Source organism: Mus pahari, chromosome 19 (genome assembly GCF_900095145.1).
Source record: "Mus pahari chromosome 19, PAHARI_EIJ_v1.1, whole genome shotgun sequence".
NCBI classification, from domain to species: Eukaryota; Metazoa; Chordata; class Mammalia; order Rodentia; family Muridae; genus Mus; species Mus pahari.
This window is the reverse complement of record NC_034608.1, coordinates 74,004,033-74,031,720: the sequence shown is the minus strand read 5'-3', so window position 1 is coordinate 74,031,720 and position 27,688 is coordinate 74,004,033. Positions and strand designations below refer to the sequence as shown.

Genomic DNA, 27,688 nt, shown 5'->3' with positions numbered 1-27,688 from the left:
ACAAGAGACCACTATATCGGGGTCCCTTCAGCAGAATCTTGCTGGCATGTGCAATAGTATCTGGGTCATTTTGAAAAGTCATATGAAAACCTACTATGGTAGATATATATATATATATATATATATATATATATAAAAGCATATATATGTATATATATATATGCATATATATGTATACATATATATATACATATATATAAGCATGGTGCAAGGAATGGGTTTTCCTTTTTTTGTAGATGGTGGCCATTGACTCACTACCCTATAAACATTATTAGCTCATATTCTGGGTTACCATCAAGATCTTGGTGGTGAGATCTTATTGCTCAAGACACCTCAAACTTGAGTCATAGGGAAAGGAAGCATCAAGGTGGAACTGACATGGAAGCTTCATCTATCCTGGGTAACACTCCTAGTGCTACAAAGTGCTATGCTTAATACTAGAGGAGAAGTGGAATCCTCAATCTCAATCATCTGTGAGCACTGTGAGTTGCAGTAATGCCAGACTTGACAGGAGATGCCTACCAGTGCGATAGTGGCATGGATGTCACGGGCATTACTACTCATGTTCTCATTTGTTTTAAGACTTGCTCCAGGAGATGAAACACTGACTTGGCACAGCAGTAGTGGCCACAATGAGTTTACTCTGCTATCAATAACATTGAATATTTTCTTATGTTTACACAGAGATTTTTAAAAAGGAGATGGGTTAGGGTATAGGAGGATACAGCAAGATTTCTATGACTTATCAGAGAAGATATAGGAACACAAAGCACAAAGAATCAATTAAAAAACAAAGCAAATATCATTTATATAATTACATACACATATTTATACATATACGTATTCATAACTTAAGGCATGTCAGTCCTACACAAGAAACAAAGAAAACTAGAAGAGACTAAAGATCAGATATGTATGCATGTAAACCACATTCTCAGGAAACCCCATTCCTACTGTGTCCTAAATGCCTCTCTCTCCATACAGCCAAGAAGGAAATGAATGACTATGATCAAACTTCTTTATTAAAGAAGAGGACTAAAATTTTAGCACACATGAAAACTTGTAATCCCGGCATTTGTGAGGTTGAGACAGGGGAATCAAGAATTTAAGGCCTGCTATAGAGGCAGACCAAGTTCCAAGCTAACCTGAGCTAAATGATAATAATAATAATAATAATAATAATAATAATAATAATAATAATAATAAAATAGGACTACTTAGTAATCTTTTATTACGATGGAAAGGGGGGCAGTACATTTTCAAAGTCAAGAAAGCCTTTCAAGCTAGCAGGGTCCCATTTTTATCTGAACGTTTTCTCTCTAAGACCATGTTGAATTCTTCACCTAGTTCTGTGTGTGTGTGTGTGTGTGTGTGTGTGTGTGTGTGTGTGTGTGTGTTGTCATTTGATTCACAGAAGGGAGTAGAAAGGATATCCATCCATCTCTTACTTCCTTCCTTTTGATGGACTCTAGGTAATGAGATTTTAGTAAACTTGATAAAAAAAATCTTGAGCCATTTCCAAGTCTGGCCGTGGCTAGGAACTCTGTACTTAAAAGCCTCGATCTGCTGCTATAGATTATTAACTGCCGGAGGGCTTTTTTTTTTTTTTAAATTAAAGGTGAAGTAAGTATACTACGAACCACCTACCCGCAACATCTACCGTCTTTAAACACACATAACCGCCTCAGTCACAGCCAAGGAGAACAGGTATGCTTTGCCACTGAGGCACTTTAAAAAGCCAACAGAATGAGCAACTTCAGAAGCCGCGGTTTGGAGAAGTATTCTAACCGCACGTTTTCTTGACGGAGGTTTAGTCTCTCTTCACAAACCAGAACTTTCTCTGTCAGGTCCTCAGATTAGATGGCAGGCACGCCAGCAACCGTGACTCACACCACCTTCACGAAGTCAATATCCCCAGGCCTGGACTCTTTGATTATCGTGACATCCCCTCGGGCACTGCTCCGGCCTCTGGGCCTTCTGCGGCTACTGCAGTTGTGGTCTACCGGCATGGCTTTCCCGCTAGTGCTCTATATGGGTGTCTGGATGGGCCCCATGGGAAGCTGGTGTGTGTTCTCCTGGTGCCTTAGCTTTGTCATGACACTGATCGTCCTGACCGTGGAGTTGACTGGACTCCAGAGTCGTTTGCCCCTGTCCTGGCAGGATTTCCCCATCACGTGTGCCTGCTATGCTGGACTCTTCTGTCTGTCATCATCCATCATCTATCCTATTACCTATGTGCGGTTCATGTCTTATGATTACATCAGAAAATATGCTGTCTGTGCCATTATATTCTCGTGCATCTCCTGTGTGGCTTATGCGACAGAAGTGACCTGGACTCAATCAAGGCCTGGATATGTCACTGGCTACATGGCCTCTAAGACTGGGATGCTCAAGGTTTTTGAGTCCTTCATAGCTTGTGTCATCTTTCTCTTCCTCAGCAACCCACAACTCTTCAGGAAGGAACCCACCCTGGTGTGGTGTCTGGCCGTGTATATCATATGCTTTATCCTAACCATGGTGGTTATCCTGCTCTGCCTGGGGAAATGTACCAACATCCTGCCCATCCCATTCACCACCTACTTGACTGGCATGACTTTCCTGTGTGTCCTCTTGTACACCACCGCCATTGTCCTCTGGCCTCTCTACAAGTTCAATGAAGAATTTCATGGTTTACCCCATCGAACAATGGATTCGAGCTGCAGTTATAAAAGTGCCCACTCAGTGTGTGTCTGGGACCGCCAACTGGCAGTGACATTCTTGACTGGAGTCAACCTGATGGCATATATAGTTGACTTTATGAACTCTAGCTAGCTGCTGTACATTGCGATTCTAAGACTCACATGTCATGTCCATAGGGCATCAATTTCATTTTTCTTGCTATCTTTTCCTGTCCCCATTTCTTTACACCTGGCTGATTGTTCTCTTTCCGGTTCTCCTTCCTTCCCTTTCAACTGTTCTAGCTTCTTTTTCTTTACACATACTATTTTGCCTTCTTCTTTAACCCTTTTGTTTGTCCAATCTATATTTTTCTGTTACTTTTCTCATCTTTTTACTTCCTGGTCACTGTCTTTCCTGGTAGAGCACTCAGACTTGTTACTGACATATCCACTGCTCCCTCCCCTGAAGGTGTTGGCTATACACACCCAGACTCCTTTGCTGCTCTTCCTGCCAAGAGCCTGAGAAGGAGCTTCGTGTCAAACCATGGCGAAATGTTATTTTAAATTTTCGAGTATTTCATGAAACAGTTACTTTTACCTTCTCTGTTTCCTCAGCTATACCCTAACTTTTCTTTCTAAGCCAAAACATCATCACATGTCAGGGTCTCTCTGAAATTCCTCTTTGCTTGAGTAATACCACTGGATGGGTTTGATCTTAGATCTAATATTCCAAGTCTTATTGATATCACATATGCATTTTTTACTTCATATGCTCAACTTCATATGCCCCTGCTATCTACTACACAGAAACTTCCTAATGTATATCAAATTTGTTATTATAAAATTCAACATATATCAACCATCCAATTTATGTAAACACAAAGCTGATTAGAACTTCTAAAAAAACTATAAAAACTTAAGAAACTGAAGGTTTTATTATGTTTTTATATGCAGTTTGAATGTATAAGCAAAGCACAACCCTATATATATAGGACATCACTGTAGTTGGAGTTTCATTGTATTGTTTTCTACCTATATTAATATTTCCACTGATTACTGAGCTTTTTTCCTATAAAAATAAAACTAAAGTTATAATATACAATTTAATAATTAAGATTTTATATTCTATACAGTTATTTTTATACCTAATTTTTTCTCACATATCTTAGAAAATAAAATGCAAGGGTGATTTGCAACAAGATTACATTAGCAAACACAAAGAGCCACTTTCTAAAATGTAGGAAGTATGTTTTCAATAATTTTCACATGGAAATAATATTAATTTTTAACTTCTAATTGGTGACCTTTCCCAAAGATAGCACTTACAACAATTTATTACACAATTAGGTATATCTTCTCAACTTTCAAAATGGGGAGGAAAACTCTTAGCACTTAATTGTTAGTTAATAATAATTTGGGAGAGCAAATAAAACTCTAGCTTGGACATTCTTAGGGACACCATAAAACTTAAAAGCAACTCTAGGGAAGATTTAAAAATACCTTTATATAACTCTGAACTATCTGATAAGACTACCACAGATCTGTCTCCAAAAAAAAAAAAAAAATAGAAAGATTTTGTAGGTAACTCAAAACTATTTGAAGGGGACAGAATATTATTTAATTTATATTTTGAGACCACTTGGCCTCAGTTTGCTTCCAAGAAAGGCAAAGAAAGTTATTGAGTGTGCCAAGAATAATGCTTACAAACATTCAGACAGAAATAATATATAATTGATGTTTAGGAGACAATTATCTTTAAAACTTAGGTTGCAAATTTGTCTATTTTCCTAGAACATTAATGAGTACATTAACAACTGTCACAGCAGGATAACATCTACCCCCAAGAAGATTCTCAAGCAGGGTCTCTCAGGAGGGGATCTTGGGAAATAGGAGCCTCCCAAGGCAATACTGCACAGTGGATCTGATAAAATACTTCAAGAGAAGACTGTGAGAAGTGGGAAGGGTAAAAGGGCCCCTGGAGACTCACAGACAAAAATACCAGTGATAAACAGCCAGTTGTGAATGGTTTTAACAGGTATTATTCCAAAGCAACCTCACAGAGTTGTTAATTTGTGTGTGTACAGTTTCTGTGAGAGAGTCATCATCAGGTCTATAAAATATATACTTTGGATTATAAATGTTAAAAAAATCCTTGTAGCACATGAATCTGATTAAATGAGTCAACAATGTATCAGTATTTAGATAAAATTTCTTTATGAAATACTAATTTAGTCAATCATAATGAGTAACATTCCAGGAATGCACATTTAGATCTACCTTCATGATTGCTAAGATTCATGGTTTTGTGTTTTGTTTTGTTCTTCTTATTTTGTTTGTTTGTTTTTTAGTGTAGTGAATTATGGGATTGAGGATTAAATGGGAAGCAGTGAACTAGGTGTTCAGAAAAATATCATCCACTGAATATAGATTAGGAAAGACCTACATTTTATCATAATGCCCATAATAAATTCCTTCCCAGAAAGATAACTAGTGAAATTATTTCACAGTTGTTTCTCTAGAAAGAATTTTGTCAAATATGTACATCTGTTTATAATGACTCCCCAACATGAGACTTATCTTTAGATATGAGAAAGCAGACACAGGGAGACTGAGGCTGAGCAGTCTATGGTGAGATTAGAAGAGCCACAGGCAGCCCTCCAGCTTCAAAGGATCATTAAGATAAGAAAATGGTCAATGTGTCTTTATATTAATGCACCAGCATCATTATTGTATAAGAATTGTTTGCCCTGTGGCACCATCATATGGCATAACTGACCATATGTGTAGTATAATTCCCATTCCCCTCCAACTACATTCTTTACAAAATAACATATAAGAAATGTAGATATATAGTATAGTACTTTTTAACAGTTCATAAAAATTCAAGAAAAATTGCACCTAATATTTAATATTTGGATTCGGTAGTCAGCTCTATTTATTTTCTTGTGGTACAGTGTATAAACATTTATGTATGGAGAAGACAAGAAAGTTCATGATAATGTCTTAAAGGAGAAACAATAGCAAGAACAACAATAATAAAAATTCTTAGAAAATAAAGTGGAACTTATATGGCCAACTGATGGAAATCCTGGGAATTAGAGAAGAAAAATGTTTCAAGCAAATAAAAATTATCAATATTTACATTTCAAAAAATCATTCCCTCAAAAATATGCAGTGATGTTATAAATTGAAAAGGTATGTATAAGAGTATTAATAATTTTATTTCTTAAAATTTTGTTGATTTAACATATAATTTCAAGCTCAATTAAGAATCTTGTTATACAGGTATATGTATGATCTTCAAAAAGTATTATATGGCTGTTCTTATAGTGAAAAGAAACAGTAATTATCAAGTATTTTATGTCCTATATTCAATTCCGTGAACAACAACAAAAAAGAATGAGAGAGGGGGGGGAAGAAGAAGAAGAAGAAGAAGAAGAAGAAGAAGAAGAAGAAGAAGAAGAAGAAGAAGAAGAAGAAGAAGAAGAAGAAGAAGGAGGAGGAGNAGGAGGAGGAGGAGGAGGAGGAGGAGGAGGAGGAGGGGGAGGAGGACAGAGAAAGAAATACCCATGATACAATTCACAGACCACATGAGGCTTAAGAAGGAAGACCAAAGTGTGGATGCTTCAGTCCTTCTGAGGTGGGGGAGCAAAATTTTCAATAGAGGAAATATGGAAAAAATGTGTGGAGCAGAGACTGAAGGAAAAGCCATCCAGAGTCTACCCCACCTGGGGACCCATCCCATATACAGTCACCAAACTCGGACATTATTGTGGATGTCAAGAATGCTTGCTGACAGAAGCTTGATATAGCTGTCTCCTGAGAGGCTATACCAGAGCCTGACAAATACAGAGTCATATGCTCTCAGCCAATAATTGCATTGAGCATGGGGTCTGCAATGGATAAATTAGATAAAGGACTGAAGGAGCTGAAGAGGTATTCAACCCCATAGGAACAACACTATCAAGCAGCCAGATGCCCCAGAGCTCCCAGGGACTAAACCACCAACCAAAAGTACATATGGAGGGACCCATGGCTCCAGCTGCATATATAGCAGAGGATGGCCTTGGTGGGCAACAATGAAAGGAGCGTCCCTTGGTCCTGTGTAGGCTCTATGCCCCAGTATAGGGGAATACTAGGGCAGAGAGGCAGGGCTGGGTAGGTAGGTGAGCACCCTCATAGAATCAGGAGGAGGGGGTAATGGGATAGGGGGTTTCCAGAACAGAAACCGAGAAAGGGACTAACATTTGAAATGTAAATAAATAAAATATCCAATAAAATATATTTCTACATTTCACAGTAGAAAGGTCATTGTAAAAAGTGCTTATAGGGTTACAGAGGTGATTCAGTAGCTAAGAAAACTACAGCTCCTTTTCAGTGGGGTGGAATCACAGGACCCACTAGGGTGATGAACTGCTAGGAACTCTGTCCCTAGTGAATCCTTCTGGTCTCCTTGGACACTGCAATCAAATGCAAACTGCCAACTACTCCACTCATATACAACTAATTATTAAATATAAGTAAATTTTCTCCAGAAGCCACTTACCCTCTTAAAATGTTTAAACGAGGAATGTTTTATAGGACACAGGATAAGGTCAGAAGACAGCCACCTCCGACAACATTTACTGAACACTTGAAGAAAGTGAGTCAGATAAAATTGCCTAAAATTATTTATAAGACTGGAACATTTCTGCACGGACACAAACACTTCCTAGAAGTTTATCGCAATTTAAAGTCTTTAAGTGAGCACTCATGACTGAATCCTGTCTTTTATGATATTTATTTACTCTATCAAATATAACTTTGATAATTTTGCCACTACTCAAATATTCCATGAGGTCTCATGTTCTAAGACTTTTTAAGAGTCCTTTTATGTAATTCTTCTAAAATAAAGACATTTTGACTACTTAGGCAATGACCCTAATCACTGCACACAAAAACCTGCCTTCCTACAAGTTATTCGGCTCCCTTCCTTTTCTGTAATTGACCCAGCAGCTGTCAGTCTTGCCATACCACGTTCCCTGTTGCTCAGTATTGATTCTCTGAGAAAGGTGCATTGAGGTAGCTGCTCTTGAATCTAATTTTTCTATCCGGATTTACTTTGTATTAGTTTGAATAGACACCATCTCATTCTCTTTAAATATATGTGCCACGGAAATACAAAAAGAAGTCCTGGAGCCTAGAGCATTCATTAATGTGGAAATAGGGTAAACATTTTTTTATATCAGAAATAGCAGACTGCACACCACTGACCAAACAACGGATGTGTCAAAATGATGCATTGCTTTATTTCTGCTTCACTCTCCTCTCCCTTTTTTACCTGCAAACAAACATGGGAGTGGATTTTAAAAAGTAAAATAATACTGGAAGCAGACTAAATGATACCAGAGCTCGCTGAAGATGTAATAAAAGTAAACTGGAATAGGTCATTATGTTTCCTTTTTATTGATTTTAGTAGTCAATATTATTAGCAGCTAGTAGAAAAACAAATTCATTGGGAAATTCCAGGTGCCATGTTAAAGGAAAGACAACATGAATGCAGTTTAGTATTTGAAGAAATAACACATTCATATAAAAATATGACCAACAGAGTAAAAGAATTTTCTACAGACCTGAAAGATTTAGAATGTATAAAGTGGAGTGAAAGGTGATTTTTGTTGGGATTGTATTACTATAAATATGTATTTGAATGAGGGAATGACTAACAGTGTTTTCCACATGAGCATAACACTGATATTTTCTGGCATTACTTTTTCAGTCCCTGGAATTCTCTCATATCCTAGAGGCAGTATTCTTAATAAAACCGGCAACTCCTTCTAAAAGCTTCACTAATACAAGACCTTTGTTCCTCTTTCTCTAGTTACAGAATGCCAGTGTTTATAAAAATCAAAATGTATTTTAGATTGTGGCAAGTTTTGAAGATTATTCAATCGACATAAATGTTGGAAATACCAGCATAGCAATGTGGAAGTGAGGTTGGAAGGGAAAGATTAATGGAGTAGAATATTCAGGAACCAAGAATAATAGTGTCTTATTCTAATGCTCTATCACTGTATCACATTAACACTCTATCAACTTCAAATATCACTCTATCATAAAAAATGATGTTACAATGAAAGTATCAAAACTAAAAATGAACCCATCATCAACCTCTCAGGATTATTTCAAGGAAATATGTATATATGAAATATCTATGTATATATACATAGATATAAATACATGTATACATATATAATACACACATGCATGCACATATATATATATATATATATATATATATATATATATATATATATATATAAATTTATCTATCAGTATACTGTATTAATTAGTCAATAGGCCTATAGGTTTTATGTCAAATTGTTTCTATCTTTGCAGCACTTCAGCAACATTTGTAAACACAGCTTATTGACTGAATTGCATATTAATGTGGCAGTAGTCACAGAAGGCTATAATCATTAGGCATATATAGACTCAGTGGTTCGTTCAGGTGTTCTAAATATTAGCTAAACCGTTGTGTGCACAGTCCAACCATGCTTGGACTAAATGCAGTGTTGTATAGAATGTGAAATGAAAGATTTTCACAAACTATAAGAGAACTTTAACATAATTCAATTTGGAATAATAAAGCATCTAAATAGACTGTCTCCTTTAAATTTGGGGGGGGGGGGAGTTTGTCACAATACCAGAAGGCGTTCGTACAGGGCCCTGCCAAGCACTCTCTGCATGCAGAGCAGAATGTTCCAATTTACATTCTTCGAAAAAAGACAGCTCAACCAAGTTTAATGTATTTTGGCTGACGATTTGTATGCTTAGTCTCTGCCCAACATACTTTACTCTGAAAGAGCCAAGCTATAAAGCCTAGAATTATAGTTTATAATAGGAAGTTTGATAGAGCTGTTTGCACCGATATTGGACCCGCTGTAACAGGAACATAATTTGTATTTTAAAGAGATGGGAGTATTCTTCATGGCCAAGAAAAGAATATTAGACTTTACAATGATTATTTCTAAGGACTCATCTTTTCTCCTTCTCTGTATATGCTAGAGTATTTTTAGACTATTTCATTATTTATATATATAAAATCATAAAATATATATTTCTTTGTGGACCTTAATCTAATTTTAAAGTACTAAGACTTTCTAAAGGAAGTCTATTTAAAAAAATTAAATATTCACAAGATTATTTAAGTTAACTTGCCTCTCTTTCTTTCTACACTTGACTACAGTGAAAAAGTTCAGTAAGGAAAGAGTTGAGGGAGAGGCAGGATTGACCCATATCTTACCTTTGTTAAACACTGTTCACATGATTTTTTAAAATTTTTACATTTATTCTTTATTTGTATTAATTCCTGTTCATTTTATTTTTTACTTTTCTCTCTGACATTCTCAGTAATGTGATTAAAAATAATGCATACTTTGTTGAAAAGAGCCATCCAATCATAAAACAGTCCATATAATAGATAGTAGTGACAATACCATGGTATAAAAATTCAATTAACTTTTCTTTGATTTTTAGGACTACATGTCTTCTCAAGGAGAGAAGATCTAATTGTGTCAAATCAAGGAATCATTAAGTATTTCAAAATAAGAACACATGATCCGTTGTGTAACAGTTTGTTCTTCTTCCTCTCACTCAAAATTTTGGATGGCCAGCTGGACTCTAGTATTGGATGTCTTAGGTTGTGTTTTTTAATCAGTCAGTAAGCTGATGATGAAAATATGATCTATCAGGGAAATGGACATATGTGTTTGAAACAGAAGTATAGCAATATGGAAGTGAGGATGTAAGGAAATGATAGGCAATAAACTATATATACATGCAGCCATTAAATTATGGAGTAGATTTACTTTTGCATGGAATATCAAAAACTTTTTAATAGTATACCACAGACATTTTGTCCTAATATACACAGGTAGGTGTGGTTCATGTTGCACCAATAGGCTGATAACTATCCATCTTTGATTGAGACTGCAAAACAAAGGAGCATCCTAAAACCTAGAACCTTGGGAAAATGCATAAGTAGCCTAGACCTAGGCAATAGTCAAGCTCTAGTGCCTAGAGGCACAAGGTATTGTGATAAGTGTAGTGACACAAGGTGTTCTTCTAATGCTAAAACTTTTACATGAATCCATGAGATATAAAATGCCATTTAGAATCATATTTGTGAACATCTTACCTGCATTTTATTAATGTTCTCATCTGAGCCTGTCTGATTGTTAACCAACAGATAACTAAAAAGGAATTCCTCACGAATACTTTTCAGAAAGACCCAGCTATACCACTCCAGGGCATAGACCCAAAAGATGTTCCAACAGATAACAAGGACACATGTTCCACTATGGTCATAGCAGCCTTATTTATAATAGCCAGAAGCTAGAAAGAACATGTATCCATGCCCTTCAACAGAGAAATAAATACAGAAAGTGTGACACATTTACACAATGGAGTACTACTCAGCTATTGAAAATCAAATACTTCATTAAATTCTTAAACAAATAGATGGAACTAGAAAATATCATCATTAGTGAGGTAACCCAATCACAAAATAACACACATGGCATGCATTCACTGATAAGTGGATATTAGCCCAAAAGTTCAGAATACCCATGATATAATGCACAGACCACATGAAGCTCAAGAAGAAGGAAGACCAAAGTGTGGATTCTTTGGTCCTTCTTATAAGGGAGAACAAAATGCTCACAGACAGAAATACGGAGAAAAAGTATTGAGCAGAGACTGAAGGAAAGGCCATCCAGAGACTGCCCGACCTGGGGATCCATCACATATACATTCACCAAACCCAGACACTATTGTGGATGCCAAAAAGTACTTGCTGACAGGAGCCTGATATAGCTGTCTCCTGAGAGGCTCTGCCAGAGCCTGACAAATAACAGAGGTGGATGCTCACAACCAACTATTGAACTGAGCACAGGATCCCTAATGGAGGAGTTAGAGAAGGGACTGAAGGAACTGAAGGGGTTTGTAAACCCATATTGAGAACAATATCAACTAACCAGACTCCCCAGAGCTTACAGGGACTAAACCATACACCAAAGAGTACATATGGAGGGACCCATGGCTCCAGCTGCCAATGTAGCAGAGGAAGGCCTTGTAGGACATTAATGGGAGGAGAGGCCTTTGGTACTGTGAAGGTTCTATGACCCAGTGTAGATGAATGCCATGGCAAGGAGGAAGGAGAGCATGGGTTGGTGGGGGAGCGCCCTCATAGAAGCAGGGGAAGGGGATAGGTTAGTGGGTTTCATGGAGTAAACTGGGAAAGGGGATAATATTTGAAATATAAGTAAAGAAAATATCCAATAAAAGAATAGAAGAAAAGAAATTCTCTTCAAATCTTGTCTACCTTGTACTCCCTCCACTCTAAGGGGAACTGACCATTCAAAGTATAAGAGAGCCGCAAAGGAAAGAAAATGTGATGCCCATGCCACATCTTCATATGGAAGAATCCTAGATCATTTGTTATTTATCTAATTTAGATATTGAATTGGATATATCATTGAAGATGAAGTTACATATTTTGGGAATGCTTTGAGATACATGAAAAATGTCTACTCTTCTAAGACACTAATGACAAATTGCATAGGTATATAGACATAGTGGCCATTCACTTAATCTTCTAGAATCTACACAGTTTTTCACCTTCAGAAAACACAGGCTGTGTGGAATTTGGACAGAAATACAGAGAATTTCCAGGAGGTATAAGAGGGAATAGTCCTAATGTCAGGTGAGTATATAACAACTCTCTCCATACCACCCTTCTATAAACAAATGATATAAGCCCACAAGAAGGTCCAGTGTCAGGGGACTCTAAATGCAATTATACCTGCTTTGACTAAAACAGGGTGCTATGCTTAGAGGAGAGTGTCCTATAATATTTTAATAGAAATAGTAGTCTCAAGTTAATCTGTTTACTATTCACCCAGGTCCACTCTCTATTCAGAGGAGTCAAGTCACATAGAGAAAGGGATCTTGTTATATAGATATATGTGTGATCTTCAAAGAGTATTATCTAGCTGTTCTTATAGCTAAGAGAAACAGTAATTATCAAGTATATTATGTCCTATATTCAATTCCTTGAATGAAAACAAAAAAAGAATGAAAGAGAGAGAGGGGGGAGGGGGAGGGGGAGAGGGAGACACAAAGAGAAATACAAAGCCAGACAGATACAGAGAGGAACTGAAAGTGGCAGAGAAATACAGACAGACAAAGAGAGACAGAGACAGAAAGAGAGACAGTGAAGTAGAGACAGTGTAAGACAAAGATAGAGATAGAAAGACAAAGACAGAGACAGAAATAGAGGAGTAAGTGCTGACCGATAGAGAAATAGCAGGTCAGTGTAGCAGAACACAGAGCTGTGGACTGTTTTACCAGATCATCTGTATGGAATGCATAGGAGCAGCGTTGGTGCGAATACCAGTCTGGCTTCTCTGTGGACACTTGGTGATGAACCAGATCTGCAGCACCAGACCATTCTTCCCAACATTGCCAAGGACACATAAAACTGATTTCACTGTAACTGCTCTTAAGGACCCATTTACTCTGAATTCATGAAAGGCTTTGAAGAACTCATTGAATTCACAGCCATCTTTCAGTATTTAGGACAGTTTGTCTTTCTTACAAAGTTTTTCCATATAACTCATATAACTTCCACAACTTATAAAGCTATACGTATACATATTTATACCTAATAATAATCTAGTCCACATTTACATTACATCAAGCTAATATATCATTCTGTGAATGTTAGAGGAGGAAGAATGGGAATGAGGTAAGATTCCCCAAATGTGGTTATTTAGTGTCATCTGGTCAGCCCTAAACTCATATAGGTAACATTATATGAAATGAGGAAGTTATATTTATACACTTGGCAATATGTATAGTAATTATATCAATGATGTATGTATGCATTTCACAACAATAAAATAGAAGCTAAGGATTTAAGAGATAGCCAAGGTGTATAGGGGAAAGACTGGGGACAAAAAGGTAAGGAGAAAAATATAAAAGAGTGCACAAAGTGAAAATTATACTATAAAAATTTTTAAAAAGTAATATTTATCTAGGCAGTAACATATTGATTAATTTGACAAAAATAAAATTAAACTAAAATGAAGACTAATAAGGTAAATGATATTAAGTCTCATTGACATTTCATTAAAAAATCAAATACATTTCTAACCAGAATGATATTCTCAGTACTATATTTTAGTGGTTTAGTTTCAATATTTGTTGACAGTAATTTACCTTAAAATCTGCTTCAGAATCTTCATGAAGATAAATGCAATATATATTGTTTTTTTGAGACATGGTTTCTCTGTGTCGCCCTGGCTACTCTGGAACTCACTTTGTAGACCAGGTTGGCCTCGAACTCAGAAATCTGCCTACCTCTGCCTCCCGAGTGCTGGGATTAAAGGCATGCGCCACCATGCCAGGCGCAATATATTTTAACATGTTCAGATAATATTCAGATTAAGCAAATTCTGTCTTACTATTACAATCCACACACTGATATCAAAAATTTATAAGCATTAAAGGGAAAAATCATTAAGGTGAAAGGGAGAGTCAGCTCTTCTCTTGAAAGCAGATGCCTGTAGTACTGGCATGAATAGCTTGGGGATCCCTGGCACTAATTCTTTTCTAAAGTGGATACTGAAAAAGACAAAAACACATGTTATTGGCCGTGAAACAAAAGGGTTTATAGTAACTCAGCATTTATCCACTGCAAGCCAACTTAGTGAGTTACATTAATATCAAAATTCTCTCTTGACTTTTAAGGGACAATATTGTAGTTAATGACAAAATGTTCCATGTATGTAAATGAAAATGTACTAGTATGTTCTCTGTGTGTACCTGTGTATACACATGAATTTATACATGTTTGTATGTATGTGTGTCTGTGTGTGTAATACACATATAACCACATGTGTATGTTCATATAACTAAGCATGCACAAGGTACAATTTTCCCTGGTGAAGATATACTCCAGTAAACTAAGGAAAGACCTTTTTAAATTTTATATTTTGAAGATTTTAAACCTTTATAAAACATTTATGAATAAGACTAATATAATAACATTATTATTTTTTAAAAAGCACACAGATGCATAAATCAATGGCCCAAGCTAGAAATATTATTCTAAGAAAATTATTAAATGTATATGGGCAAAATATCAACATAGTTGGTCTCACTGAGAAATAAAGACAAGATTCTAGAACACAGAACATTTGCTCTGATGTGGGAAATACTCAGCGATTCTTCATGAGGTAGCTAACATCTTGTTTATAACTGGTACACGGCAATAGTTTTTTTTATATTATTACTATTCTCATCACAAATGTTACAGTGTTTTGATTAAAGAAGCTCAGCATTTCATCTCAAAAATAATTATTTTAAGAGGGACATTTTATTTTTGATGTATTGAACTTAACATGAAAAGTGTCCCATTCCATGGAAGTAACAACAATACATCACAACCCAGGTGACATATGTACAGAGGGAAGTTCTCAAAGTCTAGAAGCTGAAGAGTCTAACTTTGAAGCCAATATCAGGCTGAGTCTTTGGACTAGTTCATGGATGGGAGATTTCTGTTTATGTTTTTTTCTTTTTTTTTTCTAAGGAGCAAGGCAATATGATAGTGCCATCAGTCACCTTTCTTACTTGTCTTCTAAAGATACAACTTCCAAAATAATCACTGCTGGAGAGAAAGTTTCCACACAAAATGGCAGGATTAATATTTAGTCTCTAGCACAAAAACAATCAAGTGTAATAAAACCAAGTAATTACTCAGGACTTACTCATAGTGGTCAACTTACAAAATTCCAACCTAAGTAAGACTCTCTAATAAGTTCTTATGACTTCAACCCTTGTAGAAATGTGAATCACATGGATAAGCAGTAAGGTGATACACAACCACCTCTTACATGAACTTGGCATCAATATGAAGTCCACAGTACACCCAAATATTACAGTTAATCTTGTGGGAACTGTTAGTAATGTATGCATTGATATGTATCCGAGTAGAAGCATCTAGGTATCACTATCACATATACTGAGTGGCCAAACCTCATTGGAGCTGTATCTCTCATTCAAATGTAGGCAAGAAATGCAGAATAAGGAGCAAGTTACACTAAATCTTCTCGAAGCACGGTGGATATTATGGATGGACCATGTAATACATACTATATTTATCAATTTTGAACACTCAGTCCTCACCTCTTTCCAACCTAGAGGATATTTATGATGTGTAGCATCCTTTGCAGAAACAAGCATAAGGGGTGAGACTTTCCCCTTGTGCCTGCTCTCTCTGGCCAGCTGTCTAGGCTTACATTGTGAAGATGTGAATGAACCATCTCCTTGAGCCATTCCTAAATGCCTTTCCTGGCATACCAGACTGTGACCCACAGAAGCCAGAGACCAAATAAATCCATCCCTGAAGGTGAATTCTGCCCTGATGCTCTAATGTCTTTTGTTGCCACACCCTCTCTTTCCAACAGTTTTTATTAGAGTAAATGCAACTTTTCCCCAGACAATTATAGGACATTATAGGGAAGAGGAAAAAATTGAATTTCAATGTATCTGACTCATACCAAAAAAAAAAAAAAAAAAAAAATCAGCATAGGATTCTTTCCTTAAATTGAGACTAGAGATTGTAGTTTCTGTCTAAAAATCAAATTATGTCTGGTTTTGTCTCTGATCCTACACCTAATTAAAAGATTGAGAAGTCAGCAGAGCTAATCTGCAGTTGACTTAATCAACTGGGCAATGAAAGTAAAGACCGCAAGCCCTTGCCTGTTGGTTTTGTGTGAGCTGTAGCTCTGAGGAGTAGCGGCAGCCAGAGCACCTCCTTTAAGTAATCTTACTAGCAGGACCTCGGTGTGAACACAGCACTGCTGTCACACTGTCACACACATCCTTCACAGGTTGCTCCTTGGTTTTAGATTTTTCATGAGCAGATATTAAATTGAATTCTAGCCCACCCAAATTTCATTAAGCCTGGAGGAAAATGGACACAGTGAAATTGAATTCATCAATGTCAGCACAAAAAAATAGTTGTCAATTTATTATAATGAAATAGCAACTAAGCAAGTTTAGTACTGTGTTCTGAATGAAGCATTTACTCCCACAGCAGCATTTAGAAAACCAAGCAATATATCTTGTGGAAACATTGCTTAGTGATGATAGTTCTGAACAAAACGTTTTTGAGGATATTTTAATTGTAAGATTTAACTTAACTATTTGCTTTTAAAACAAAGATACTAAAAGTCATTTTGCACAGAATGTTTTTCTCTGTGATTTGCACACTCCAACTTATATTTTATGTATAATATTGGCCTATGCCATCATGTAACAAGGTTAATTTAAAGGAAAACCTTGTAGTCAATATTTTATATATCTATAATATTTTTGATATATGACAGCCCCATGATAACGCTTAATGTATAGGTCATTTATATTACTAATCTTTTTACTAATATAAAACTATCTTTTTCACTTTTTTACACACACAAACACACATACATAGAAACGAGTACAACTGCTGACTTCATAGTTTTGTTCTTCTATACATGTATTTGATGGATGACAACCTGGAATGGATAACAAATTACGGGCCATCCCTGGGGCAGGCTAAATCTTCCTGTCTCAGAAGTCATAAATTAACTGTAGTTCTCCTTAGCTGTGGGGTCCAATGATATTTACCCTTTCTTTGTTAGGCTGTAGTTGGTATGGCCATTGCTCCTCTTTGCTTAGATGTCCTGATTCATGAGATATCACAGTTACAGTTTCTCTGTCCTATATAAAAATATACAGCATCTCGGCAGACACCCTAGTATTCTGACTCATACCTTGTGCCCCATTTTTTTCAATGTCCCCCGAGCTTCAATGTAGCAGCTGTGTTGTGTGTTACGGTTCTATCACCTGGCAATAGGCATTTTATGTCCAGTTGTTCTCTGCATTTTGACCAGTTTTTTTTTTCCATAATAATATTTCTCTGCTAGAAAAATGAAACCTCTTTGATAAAAGGCAGAAGCTATACTTGCATGTTGATGTAAAGAAGGCTATTTTAAATACATTTTGAAATCAAACTGATATAAGAAATTGTTAGTCATAGGTTCTCCTCGAGACCTGTGACTTCACTAGCCATAGGTGTTTGGCTAGGTTTTTTACTGTATCAGTCATAACTTCCCTCCTGTTGAGCAGGCTCAATTCCAATTAGACAGCTGTTGGTTTTTGCTAAGATGTAAGGGTCACTTTACTGCCTTTGGAGAAATTTTCCTATGAAGGTCATATAGAATTTGTTTAAATATTGTGTATGCCCACAGAAGCATAGACAGACAGACAGACAGACAGACAGACAGACAGACAGACAGACAGACAGAGACAGACAGACAGACAGACAGACATGGTGTTTCATTTTACATAGCTCTTCATAGTCCCCCCACCCCAGGATGTTTTCCATATAGTTTCTTAGCAACCATAACCACCTTACTTACTTTCACAGTTGCTACTGCCTTTATTTCACTCAACAGCTTGTCTTTGACCAAGCAGTTATTTTGTTTTACAAGAAATAATAATCATACATAGCAGCTTTCTCTCCTTTTCCTAGACTCTCTTTTCTGTGTTGCATGCTTCTATGTCTTAAAAGGAGAATTTCAGAAGACAGTGCTTGGCATTCATTTCCATTCCTTTCTCCCTCCTAATTCACAAAGTAGCTACCCATCTAGAAAATCTTCTGCAACAAAGTATGTTTCAGAGCTCCCTAGGGGAAAAGCAGACTCACCTAGGAGAAAAGTCCTTCGGGAGGAAAAAGCTGTGTTGACCCCTCCTCAGGAATTGCCCCTCCATAGAAGACTGGTTTTCCCCTTTATTCTAGTAGACCAAAGAGGAAGCAGTTGTGGTTCAGGTTGAAGTTCATCCCTTTTGTTTGCTTCTGTTAGAAAAAAAAAAAAAAAAAAAAAAGAAAGAAAGAAAGAAAAAGAAAAAGAAAAAGAAAAATCTTTCAGTAAGCGGTCTTAGTTTTTTACTAATGAGGAAAAATTTAGCCTCCATTCTTGAAACAGTAATGTCCTAACACACACACTGGACATTTTTTTTTATTAGATATTTTCTTCATTTACATTTCAAATGCTATCCCGAAAGTTCCCTCTACCCTCCCCCTGCCCTGCTCCCCAACCCACCCACTCCTGCTTCCTGGCCCTGGAATTCCCCTGTCCTGGGGCTTATAATCTTTGCCAGACAAAAGGCCTCTCTTCCCAATGATGGCCTACTAGGTCATCTTCTGCTACATATGCAGTTAGAGTCACAATAGCTGTCTCTTGTGAGGCTATGCCAGTGCCTGGCAAATACAGAAGTGGATGCTCACAGTCATCTATTGGATGGAACACAGAGTCCCGAATGGAGGAGCTAGAGAAAGTACCCAAGGAGCTGAACGGGTCTGCAGCCCTAAGGATGGAACAACAATATGAACTAACCAGTACCCCCTGAGCAAGTGTCTCTGACCTGATCTTAAAAAATCCTGCTTGATGGATGGATCACCACAACAAATAAAACAAACAAAGAAAATAACTCTTTCAAAGAACATTCAGATTGGAAGAGAATAATGCAAAAAAAGTTAACCATAAGTGTAAACAATAGTTTTTTAACACTTCTACAGAAAAATGGTATAAAAGTCAATCCATTGTTATGTGAGAGATGTGTTAAAATACGTGTCTTTTGCTAAGATGAAAGGATGGACTATCCAGAGACTTCCCCATTCAGGAATCCATCCCATCATCAGCCACCAAACCTAGATACTAATGCTCATGCCAGCAAGATTCTGCTGAAGGGACCCTGATATTGTGGCCTCTTGTGAGGCTATGCCAGTGCCTGGCAAACACTGAAGTGGATGCTCACAGCCAGCTATTGGATGGAACACAGGGTCCCCAATGGAGGAGCTAGAGAAAGTACCCAAGGACCTGAAGGGGGGTGCAACCCTGTAGGTGGAACAACAATATGAACTAACCAGTATCCCCTGAACTTGTGTCTCTAGCTGCATATGTAGCAGAAGATGGCCTAATCGGCCATCACTGAGAATAGAGGCCCCTTGGTCTTGCAAACTTTATATGACCCAGCACAAGGGAAGGCCTGGGCCAAGTAGTGGGAGTGGGTGGGTAAGGGAGCAGGGGCGGGGGGACATAGGGAACTTTTGGGATAGCATTTGAAATGTAAATAAAGAAAATAATAATAATAATAATAATAATAATAATAATAATAAAGTTGAAAAAAATCCAAAAAACAAACAAAAACAAAAAACAAAAAATCCATAGAATACCTGCTTGTAATGTCCATTATATTATTATAAAAAACTTTAATATGATTTATCTAATGAAGTATCTAGAACATTGATGGCTTGAAATAAACAAATTCTGTAACCTTTAAAAAAAAATACGTGTCTTTTGCTTTCATAATTTTTTTTCTTTTCTATTACATCTCCAACATACTTTCTAAAATATAGAAAAAGTAAATATCAGAAATGGGGGCTCAGTGAACCCATAAAAAGGGAAGGGTTTTACGAAAGACAATTTTTTGTGTGACTTTAATTCTTTTCCATGTCATTTGGTGTCAAGCTAGGAATGCAGTTCTTTTCTAAAAACATTCCTGCAAAGTTGTCTAATTCTACAGAAGTGGACAAATGGATTGCTTTATCCCAGGAACATAGGTACAATCTCTAAAACTAACTTACTGAACCAGGACTAACCAGTACCCCCAAAGCTCCCTGGTACTCAACCACCAATCAAAGAAAAACACATGGTGGGACTCATGGCTCTAGCTGTCTATGTAGCAGAGGATGGCCTAGTCGATCATCAGTGAGCGGAGAGGCCCTTGGTCCTGTGAAGATTCTGTGCCCCAGTGTAGGGGAATGCCAAAGCCAGGAAGTGGGAGTGGGTGGGTTGGGGAGCAGCAGGAGGAGTGAGAGGATAGGGGATTTTAAGAGGGGCAACTAGGAAAGGGGATATCATTTGAAATGTAAATAAAGAAAATATCTAATAAAAAAAGAATTTTATGTAGAAACAAGTCAGTAGAATATATCTAAATATTCCTTTGTGTGTGCATATATACTATAAATATAGGCATTGTGTACTGGTAAATGCATATTCATGAGTACATATTTAAAAATGTATGCATTAATTTGCTTAAGTTGTTCTTCCTAATCAATGATTCCATATGTTTTCTGAACCAGAACAAGAAAGTCAAGGTAACATTCTGTGATGAAGAAACCTGATTATTAGAAATTAATCAATATTCTTGTATATTGTGTCACCATGTTTTAGATAAATACACGTGACAGAGATACATGTGAATGGGTTAAGAAATTCTGTTTTAGTTGAGTTTGTAAGGACTCTATTTGTAACATTCTGATGTCTAGTGAATAAGAACGAAGGAGTTAATTTCCTTTGCAAAATTTCTCAACCCTTCTCGGTTAATTAAACAGAATTTTTTTCCTTTATGCAAATAAAAACTAATACCACATCATGTGGACTCTAGGGCAAAAGACAAATGCAAATTAATATGTGGACTATATTAGGATGGTTTTTGGTCTAAATGCAGGGGCAATAAATATTCCTAATTAACATGAAAGAAAATTTTTATGTATGCATGGAGAATAATTATCTAAAACCAAGGATTCAGTTATTTCACCAACTTACAATGAAATATTTGTTTCTATTTTAATACATTTATTTATTTTTTTTATCTACTCTATTGTATTTATTCACACATGTGTATGTATGCATGTACATGTGTGCATATTTGTGCATGTATGATATTGTGTGTATGTGACTGTGTATCCTAGCCCATGGGTAGCAAATGTTTCACAGAGCAAGTGTGATTATCAGATGAGAACTTGTCAATGGATTTCTGTCAGTCTTTCTATCATCGGGGTCCAGAGGATTGAACGCTAGTCCTCAGTCCTCAGACTTGGTAAGAAGTACACACACACCTTCTTATCAACCTCATTGGCCCATTTTTTTCCAGTGTTGTTACACAAACACACACAGATACACACACACATACCCTCATACAGACATACACTTACATACACACAGCCCAATTGCTCAGAAATTTATGAAGATGCTTGTACTGTTTATATAAGTACTAATAAAGTTATAATTAATTTTTCTCATGGTCTCTATCTTTTGTCCTTTAATTTATGTATTAAATATGAAGTTAATATCATTAATGAGCCTATTCTATATTTTTAAAGTTGGTTTTACAGTTTTTTATCTTTTTAAATTGATAATTCTTCTTTTCATTTTTGAGATTATAATATAATTACATCATTCCTCCTTCCCATTCCTCTTTCTATAACCTCCATCTGATGCTCTTTGTTATCTTTCATATCCCATGTTTTTTCCCAATAATTGTTGTTACACATGTTTATGCATATGTATAAACATCTTTCAAAATACACAAATACAACCCATGGTACCTGTATGTACATTTTCTGGACTGATTATCTGTTATCAAGTAATAAATATGTGTGTTCTATCCTGAGAAAGAATACTTTGCTATATAATAGCATAATTTATTTTTGAACACTAAATGCAAACATTTGAAACCTTTCTGCTTCTGAAAGCATTGACCCTGCCAACTTTTTCTGTGTACATTGACATTAATAGAAGTGATAGGGAAGGGTGATCAATGCCTCTTAGTTTGCACTTAGAAATGATCAAAGTGTCCTCCCATATAGGGGGGAAGGATGGATAACAGAGAAGTGCTTTACATTTTAAAAAGCTAGGAGAATGGGTTATGAATGTCTTTTAACACAATGATGAACGAGCTATGGCTCTGTGGAGTCTTATTTAAACATGATCCAATACATATGTGGATTGAAACATCTTAGGGTATTGTATAAGTATATTACTTATTTTAATAATAAGTCATAAAGGTCTTATAATAAAGAAGACCTTTGTAGTATTCTGTAACCTGCCTATTTGCCATTCATTCTCAATTTGGAAGAATGCTAACTCTCTACCCATTTATATCGAACAATAACTGTCTCTTAACAAATTGCTCAGTGCCACAGGACCATCAAAGTAGCCCAAATGTGAACCAAGTTCATTGTTTCTCTCTCTCGTTCTAAAAGTATTACAAGTCAGAAACTTACCAAGTACATTTATTTTTTTACCGTGTAAAAGAATATTTTCTTGTTAGATTTGATAAAAAATATTGAGTTTTTTTCCTAGTATTCCATAAGTTTGCTTCCTCAAACATACACGTTTAATCTCTCACTTGGCTGAAAATTCACATTAAAAAAAAAAGACAAAAGAAATGTCATGGGAGAGATTGGTTATGAATTAAAGGCTAGAAATAAATTCTGCTAGCAATAAATAACTAAGTACAACTACATTCAGAGAGACATCCAAAATATGTTTTAACAAGTAATGCTGCACATTTTAAAAAGTGCATTTCTAGGTGATAACCACATGTTTTCATTTGAATGAAATCAATTGGCCTTTTACCCTGCTCTGCATGAGGCAGTGGAGATGTATATGAAGAAGGGAAAATTGGAGCTTGTTTGGGTTTTGAGCCCCCTGCCAAGTCCCAGTGTCAGAGAGAGTGTGAATAACCCCTCCCTGCCAGGCCTTATAATTCATCTCTGCATCTCCTTTCAGCCTCCATTGCGGCCAGGGAGAAACCATGTGAAATTTAATAAGTTGAGTAAAAGTTATTTTCCCTGTCTGTATAGATTTTGGCAAAGTGCCTCTCTAAGAGTTTTCTAATACTGAGTGCCCTGTAATATCAAAAGCCTGGCCAGCAATTGTTGGCCCTAGAATAAACAGAAAAAGTATTTCAGCTGCCAGGACATCTTCCTTTCCCCACCTGATGTGAAGTCCTTTCATGTATCTTAGCACCTTCAGCCCCAGGGACCTCTCCAGCAGGATGATAATGTAGCTGATTAGACATGAACATTAGGACAGACATGAATACTTCGCTTCACTTGGTCCAGTGAGCTTTCTGAATCCAGAGGTAAAGACGATTTCCCAAAGATAGCTTTTGCATTGTTCCCATATAGCTTGTTTCCCTGGCCTTATAATATTAAGAAAAAACACAATGAGCTAAGTTATAATATGAGGGGTTCTCTTTTTAATGTTTTTACTTTATTTTGCTTCTTTAATAATTCTGCTTTGTGATGCTGAAGATTGAATTTGGAAATTTAGATGAGATTCTGTAGTTAACACTCCCATGCCTCTCTCCCATGCTAATATAGATGCACACACACACACACACACACACACACACACACACACACACACACACAGTAGAATAATACAAATTATTTTCCCCCAAACTGACTTACAGCTTATGTTGTTTGTCTTAAAACAAATAGTTTTCTTTTTGGCTTCAAAATGTACCTATTTCTGAAGAAAAAAAAAAGTAATTTGAAAACACCTCTGCTCCAATTAAACAAGACAAACTTCTTGTTTTGTCATTAGAGAGAATTGTTTATTGACCCAAAATGGCTACTTAAAGCGCATGCCTTGCTCCAATTTATTCTGTTCTTTTTAAAGCTACAAGGCAGTACATGAAGCCCTTTTGTATCTCTCCAGGGAGGTCCAGGAAGGAAGCCCACAGTGGTGTTAGCTTTAGTTTTTAGCTAAAAATCTAAACTGCATACCATTTTAGTGTCTTAACTTTTATTCTCTTTGGTTTAACAAAAATTGGCTTTAAATATGTGGCTGCAAACAATAATTGGCCGTAATAGACTTCATAATAGGTTAGTTATGAATCTAAGACTAATTTTATACACTGCAGGCAAAGCATTCAATAACCCTTTGGCTAATTTTGTGGCCATCAGTCATTCCCCACCACTTACTTGCTTGAAGAAAGTGTGAACCATTTGATCTTAGATTGCCTACACATCTGAAGGAATTTTGGCGTGAATTTTAACTAATGACTAATTAGTATGAGCTTGAGATAAGACAGGTAAACCTGAACAAAAACTTTGTAAAAATATATCCTAGATCATAAGCAGTGGAAACATTTTTACTATGCTTTTCTTGTTTTATACATTGTTTATTAACTCTCTTCACGCCTCATGTAAAAGTGTGAATAGAGTTATTGATGAGTAGGTTTATAAATTCGAAGAGCAATTTTCATTCCAATGACTCAGGGTTTTAAATTGAGAGAGGTAGCCGAAGAGAAGAACTTGAATGAGGAAGTCTGCAATTGGGTATGACATTGTTTTTTTTCCATGGAAATTGTGAGTGAAACCATTAATAGCACCATCAACTTTTGAGTACTTTTAGAAATCAAAAGTTTAGTCTCTCTTCTGCCAATTGTGATTAATATAATAGTCAGGACAGAAGCCAACAGAAAGGAAAATGCCCCTCACTTCAAGGTGATCATTTCAGCTTCCCATCAGATATGCTGGTTTTGAGTATGTCATAAAAATTTTTCAAGATAAGCATGTCATATGATTATTATGATATTACTACTGAAGATAGTTTTTGTAATGGTTTATTTGTACCATTTTTCCTCAAGCTTCTTAATGCTCTTATCCTTTAATACAATTATGCATATTGTACTGACTATAAAATTATTTTCATTGCTATTTTATAACTCCAATTTTGCTACTGTTATGAATCATAATATAGATATCTGTTCTTTTCAGTGGTCTCATGTATACTCTGAATGGGTTATCATAGCTCAAAGGGGTCATGACCCACTCATTGAGAAGCACTGATTAATATAATTTTTATATGGTTTCCCCTCTTTGTTAATATTTTATAATCATAAGCATCCAAAAACTCTAATTTGTGCTTCTTTTGTCAAGACTTTGACAATAAAATGTAATTTGAAATCTTACAGCTATAAATCTTTATAGTCATACTATATTGATATATCACAAAATCAGTTAACATTCTTATGTCAAGCATCAACATATATAGAAAGAACATTTTGCTTGTAGTTTGGTAGATTTGTACCTTTGATGCAGAATTACAAGATTCAACAGACTTCTAAGCAGTTCTTGCTTGATAAGAAAACAGAGAAGAAAGAACAGTTGTAGTTCCTCCAACACACCCAAAGACTCTTTCATTACAAAGATCTCTCCATGAGTGCTACATTTTATTAATTGATTGTTATACAATTTATTAAGTTATATTGATATAGCATTGTCTCCAAAGTCCATAGAGTTCATGACAGTAAACTCCTTATTCCATGACTTTGTACAACTATATCGTGAAGATGACTTTACCTTTATATTATTGCATAGAATATTTTGATTACTATAATGATTTTCTTTTTTTTAATTGTTTACATATCCACAATGTAATCCCTGCCTATTACAGGTTCCTTTCTGTTGCTGTAAAATGTCCTAACAAAAAGAACAATAGAAGACAAAAAGTTTGTTTTAATTTACAATTACAGGTCACAGGCCATTATTACATGATTTCAAAGGGAAAAAGGGAACTTGAAGGAACTAGTCAGTTCACATCTCATCAAGAGTCAAGAGGTACAAATGCATTCAACTTGAATTCTCTATTCTTATGCAGTTCAAGAACCCCAAAAAGCAATGGTATGGACCACAGTGGGCTTAGTCTTCCCACATCAATTAACATATTTAAGATAATACCTAAGGACAGGCCTGCAGACCAACCCAAATGTAAATAGTGACTCACTAAGACTCTCTTCCAAGATAACTCTAAGTTCTGTAAAGCTGACAATTAGAACTAACAATCATTACTCACTGCTGGTATTTTACTCTCTATAATATATCCATTTCTAAAATGTTGTAGCATTGAATTAATACAATATGTGGCCCTTTCAGACTGGCCTCTGCTTTGCATTACCTGATAGTTCATTTGTATTCATCTTTTGTCCACATATACCATAGGGTAAGTCCAGTTCACTTACTGGAGATGGTGTTAGTTGCTTCTAAGGCCCAGTAATTATGAGTGGAGCTGCCATGAATGTGAATGTGTAGAATTTGTGGTCAGCATCTGTTTCAATCTTCTTGATAAATATAAAGATGACTTCTGGGGAATAGGGCAAAATATTTAGCTGTAACAGAAGACCAACTGCTTCACAAAGTGGGCATCATAGAGACCCCAACCGTGGTAACTGGAGAGTCTTGCTTCTTTCTAACTTTTAATGATGCTGTGTGTGTGTGTGTGTGTGTGTGTGTGTGTGTGTATGTATGTGTGTTAAACTTTACAATTGTAATAAGGGTCTACATGTTCTTCATGAAAATAAACTTTTAAAAAATAACATTTAACAAAACTTCAGGGTTTCTTTCTGATAGAAATATTTTTCACAATTTCTAATGTCACATTCTCCCAAGGCTACAGTTAGTAGGAATGGAAATTACATTACTTGTCTTTTTCTAACAAAATATATTGGCACTCTTCATCATTATGTTTTCTGAATGCACTCCTTTAAAATAATATGTCAATTTTCAAACTCATGTTTTTCCTACTATGCCATCAAACCATATTGAAATAAGCATGAATGAAGGTTTTTTATAAGATTGAAGTAGTATATCACAAATTCAATAATGCTCTGTGATCTGGATAGATAAATTTATTTTCAAAATGCTACCACCCATTTGAGGACTACTCAATATTGAGTCACTCACTACTTTACCAAAGTTCACACTTCTATGATTGACTGACACATTTGTCAGAGTGATATTTCAACTCTAAAAAGTCAAAGTTTAAAATTCATATTAAATTCTGAAAATACCTTTACCCCATTCTTTGCACATCATGTGAAAAATTTCTCTAGCCACCTAAGGAAAATATGTGGCTTTTTACTTTAATTTTTCTCCCAAATCCAAACTTCACCTTATCAATCAGCAGAGTAGAACCTAATCAAGGGTAATTGAAGCTGTGTTTTCTTACTTATTGCACAGTTCACTGCATGGTGTTTGTGAGCTGACTATTGCATCCTGACTGTATAGCTGATGTACAAACACAGAAGAAAAATGTCAAATGGCTGGTTATTTTTTATTATTAGAATTTATTTTCTGTATC

The 27,688-nt window shown here is 36.0% G+C and overlaps 2 protein-coding genes across 2 annotated transcripts in view; both read left to right on the top strand.

Annotated features, from left to right (window-relative positions):
* The window catches only part of Galntl6 (polypeptide N-acetylgalactosaminyltransferase like 6), a 1,056,791-nt gene that overhangs the window by 207,295 nt on the left and 821,808 nt on the right, over window positions 1-27,688 (top strand). The gene's annotated exons all lie outside the window — the stretch shown is intronic.
* LOC110336482 (myeloid-associated differentiation marker-like) lies at window positions 1,861-3,778 on the top strand. Its single transcript, XM_021219066.1, has one exon. The coding sequence runs from the start codon at window positions 1,861-1,863 to the stop codon at window positions 2,809-2,811; it is 951 nt and encodes a 316-aa protein (XP_021074725.1). The 3' UTR covers window positions 2,812-3,778.

What these genes read in the sequence shown, in the direction of transcription:
- LOC110336482 (XM_021219066.1), top strand. Translation starts at nt 1,861, where the DNA reads ATGGCAGGCACGCCAGCAACCGTGACTCACACCACCTTCACGAAGTCA.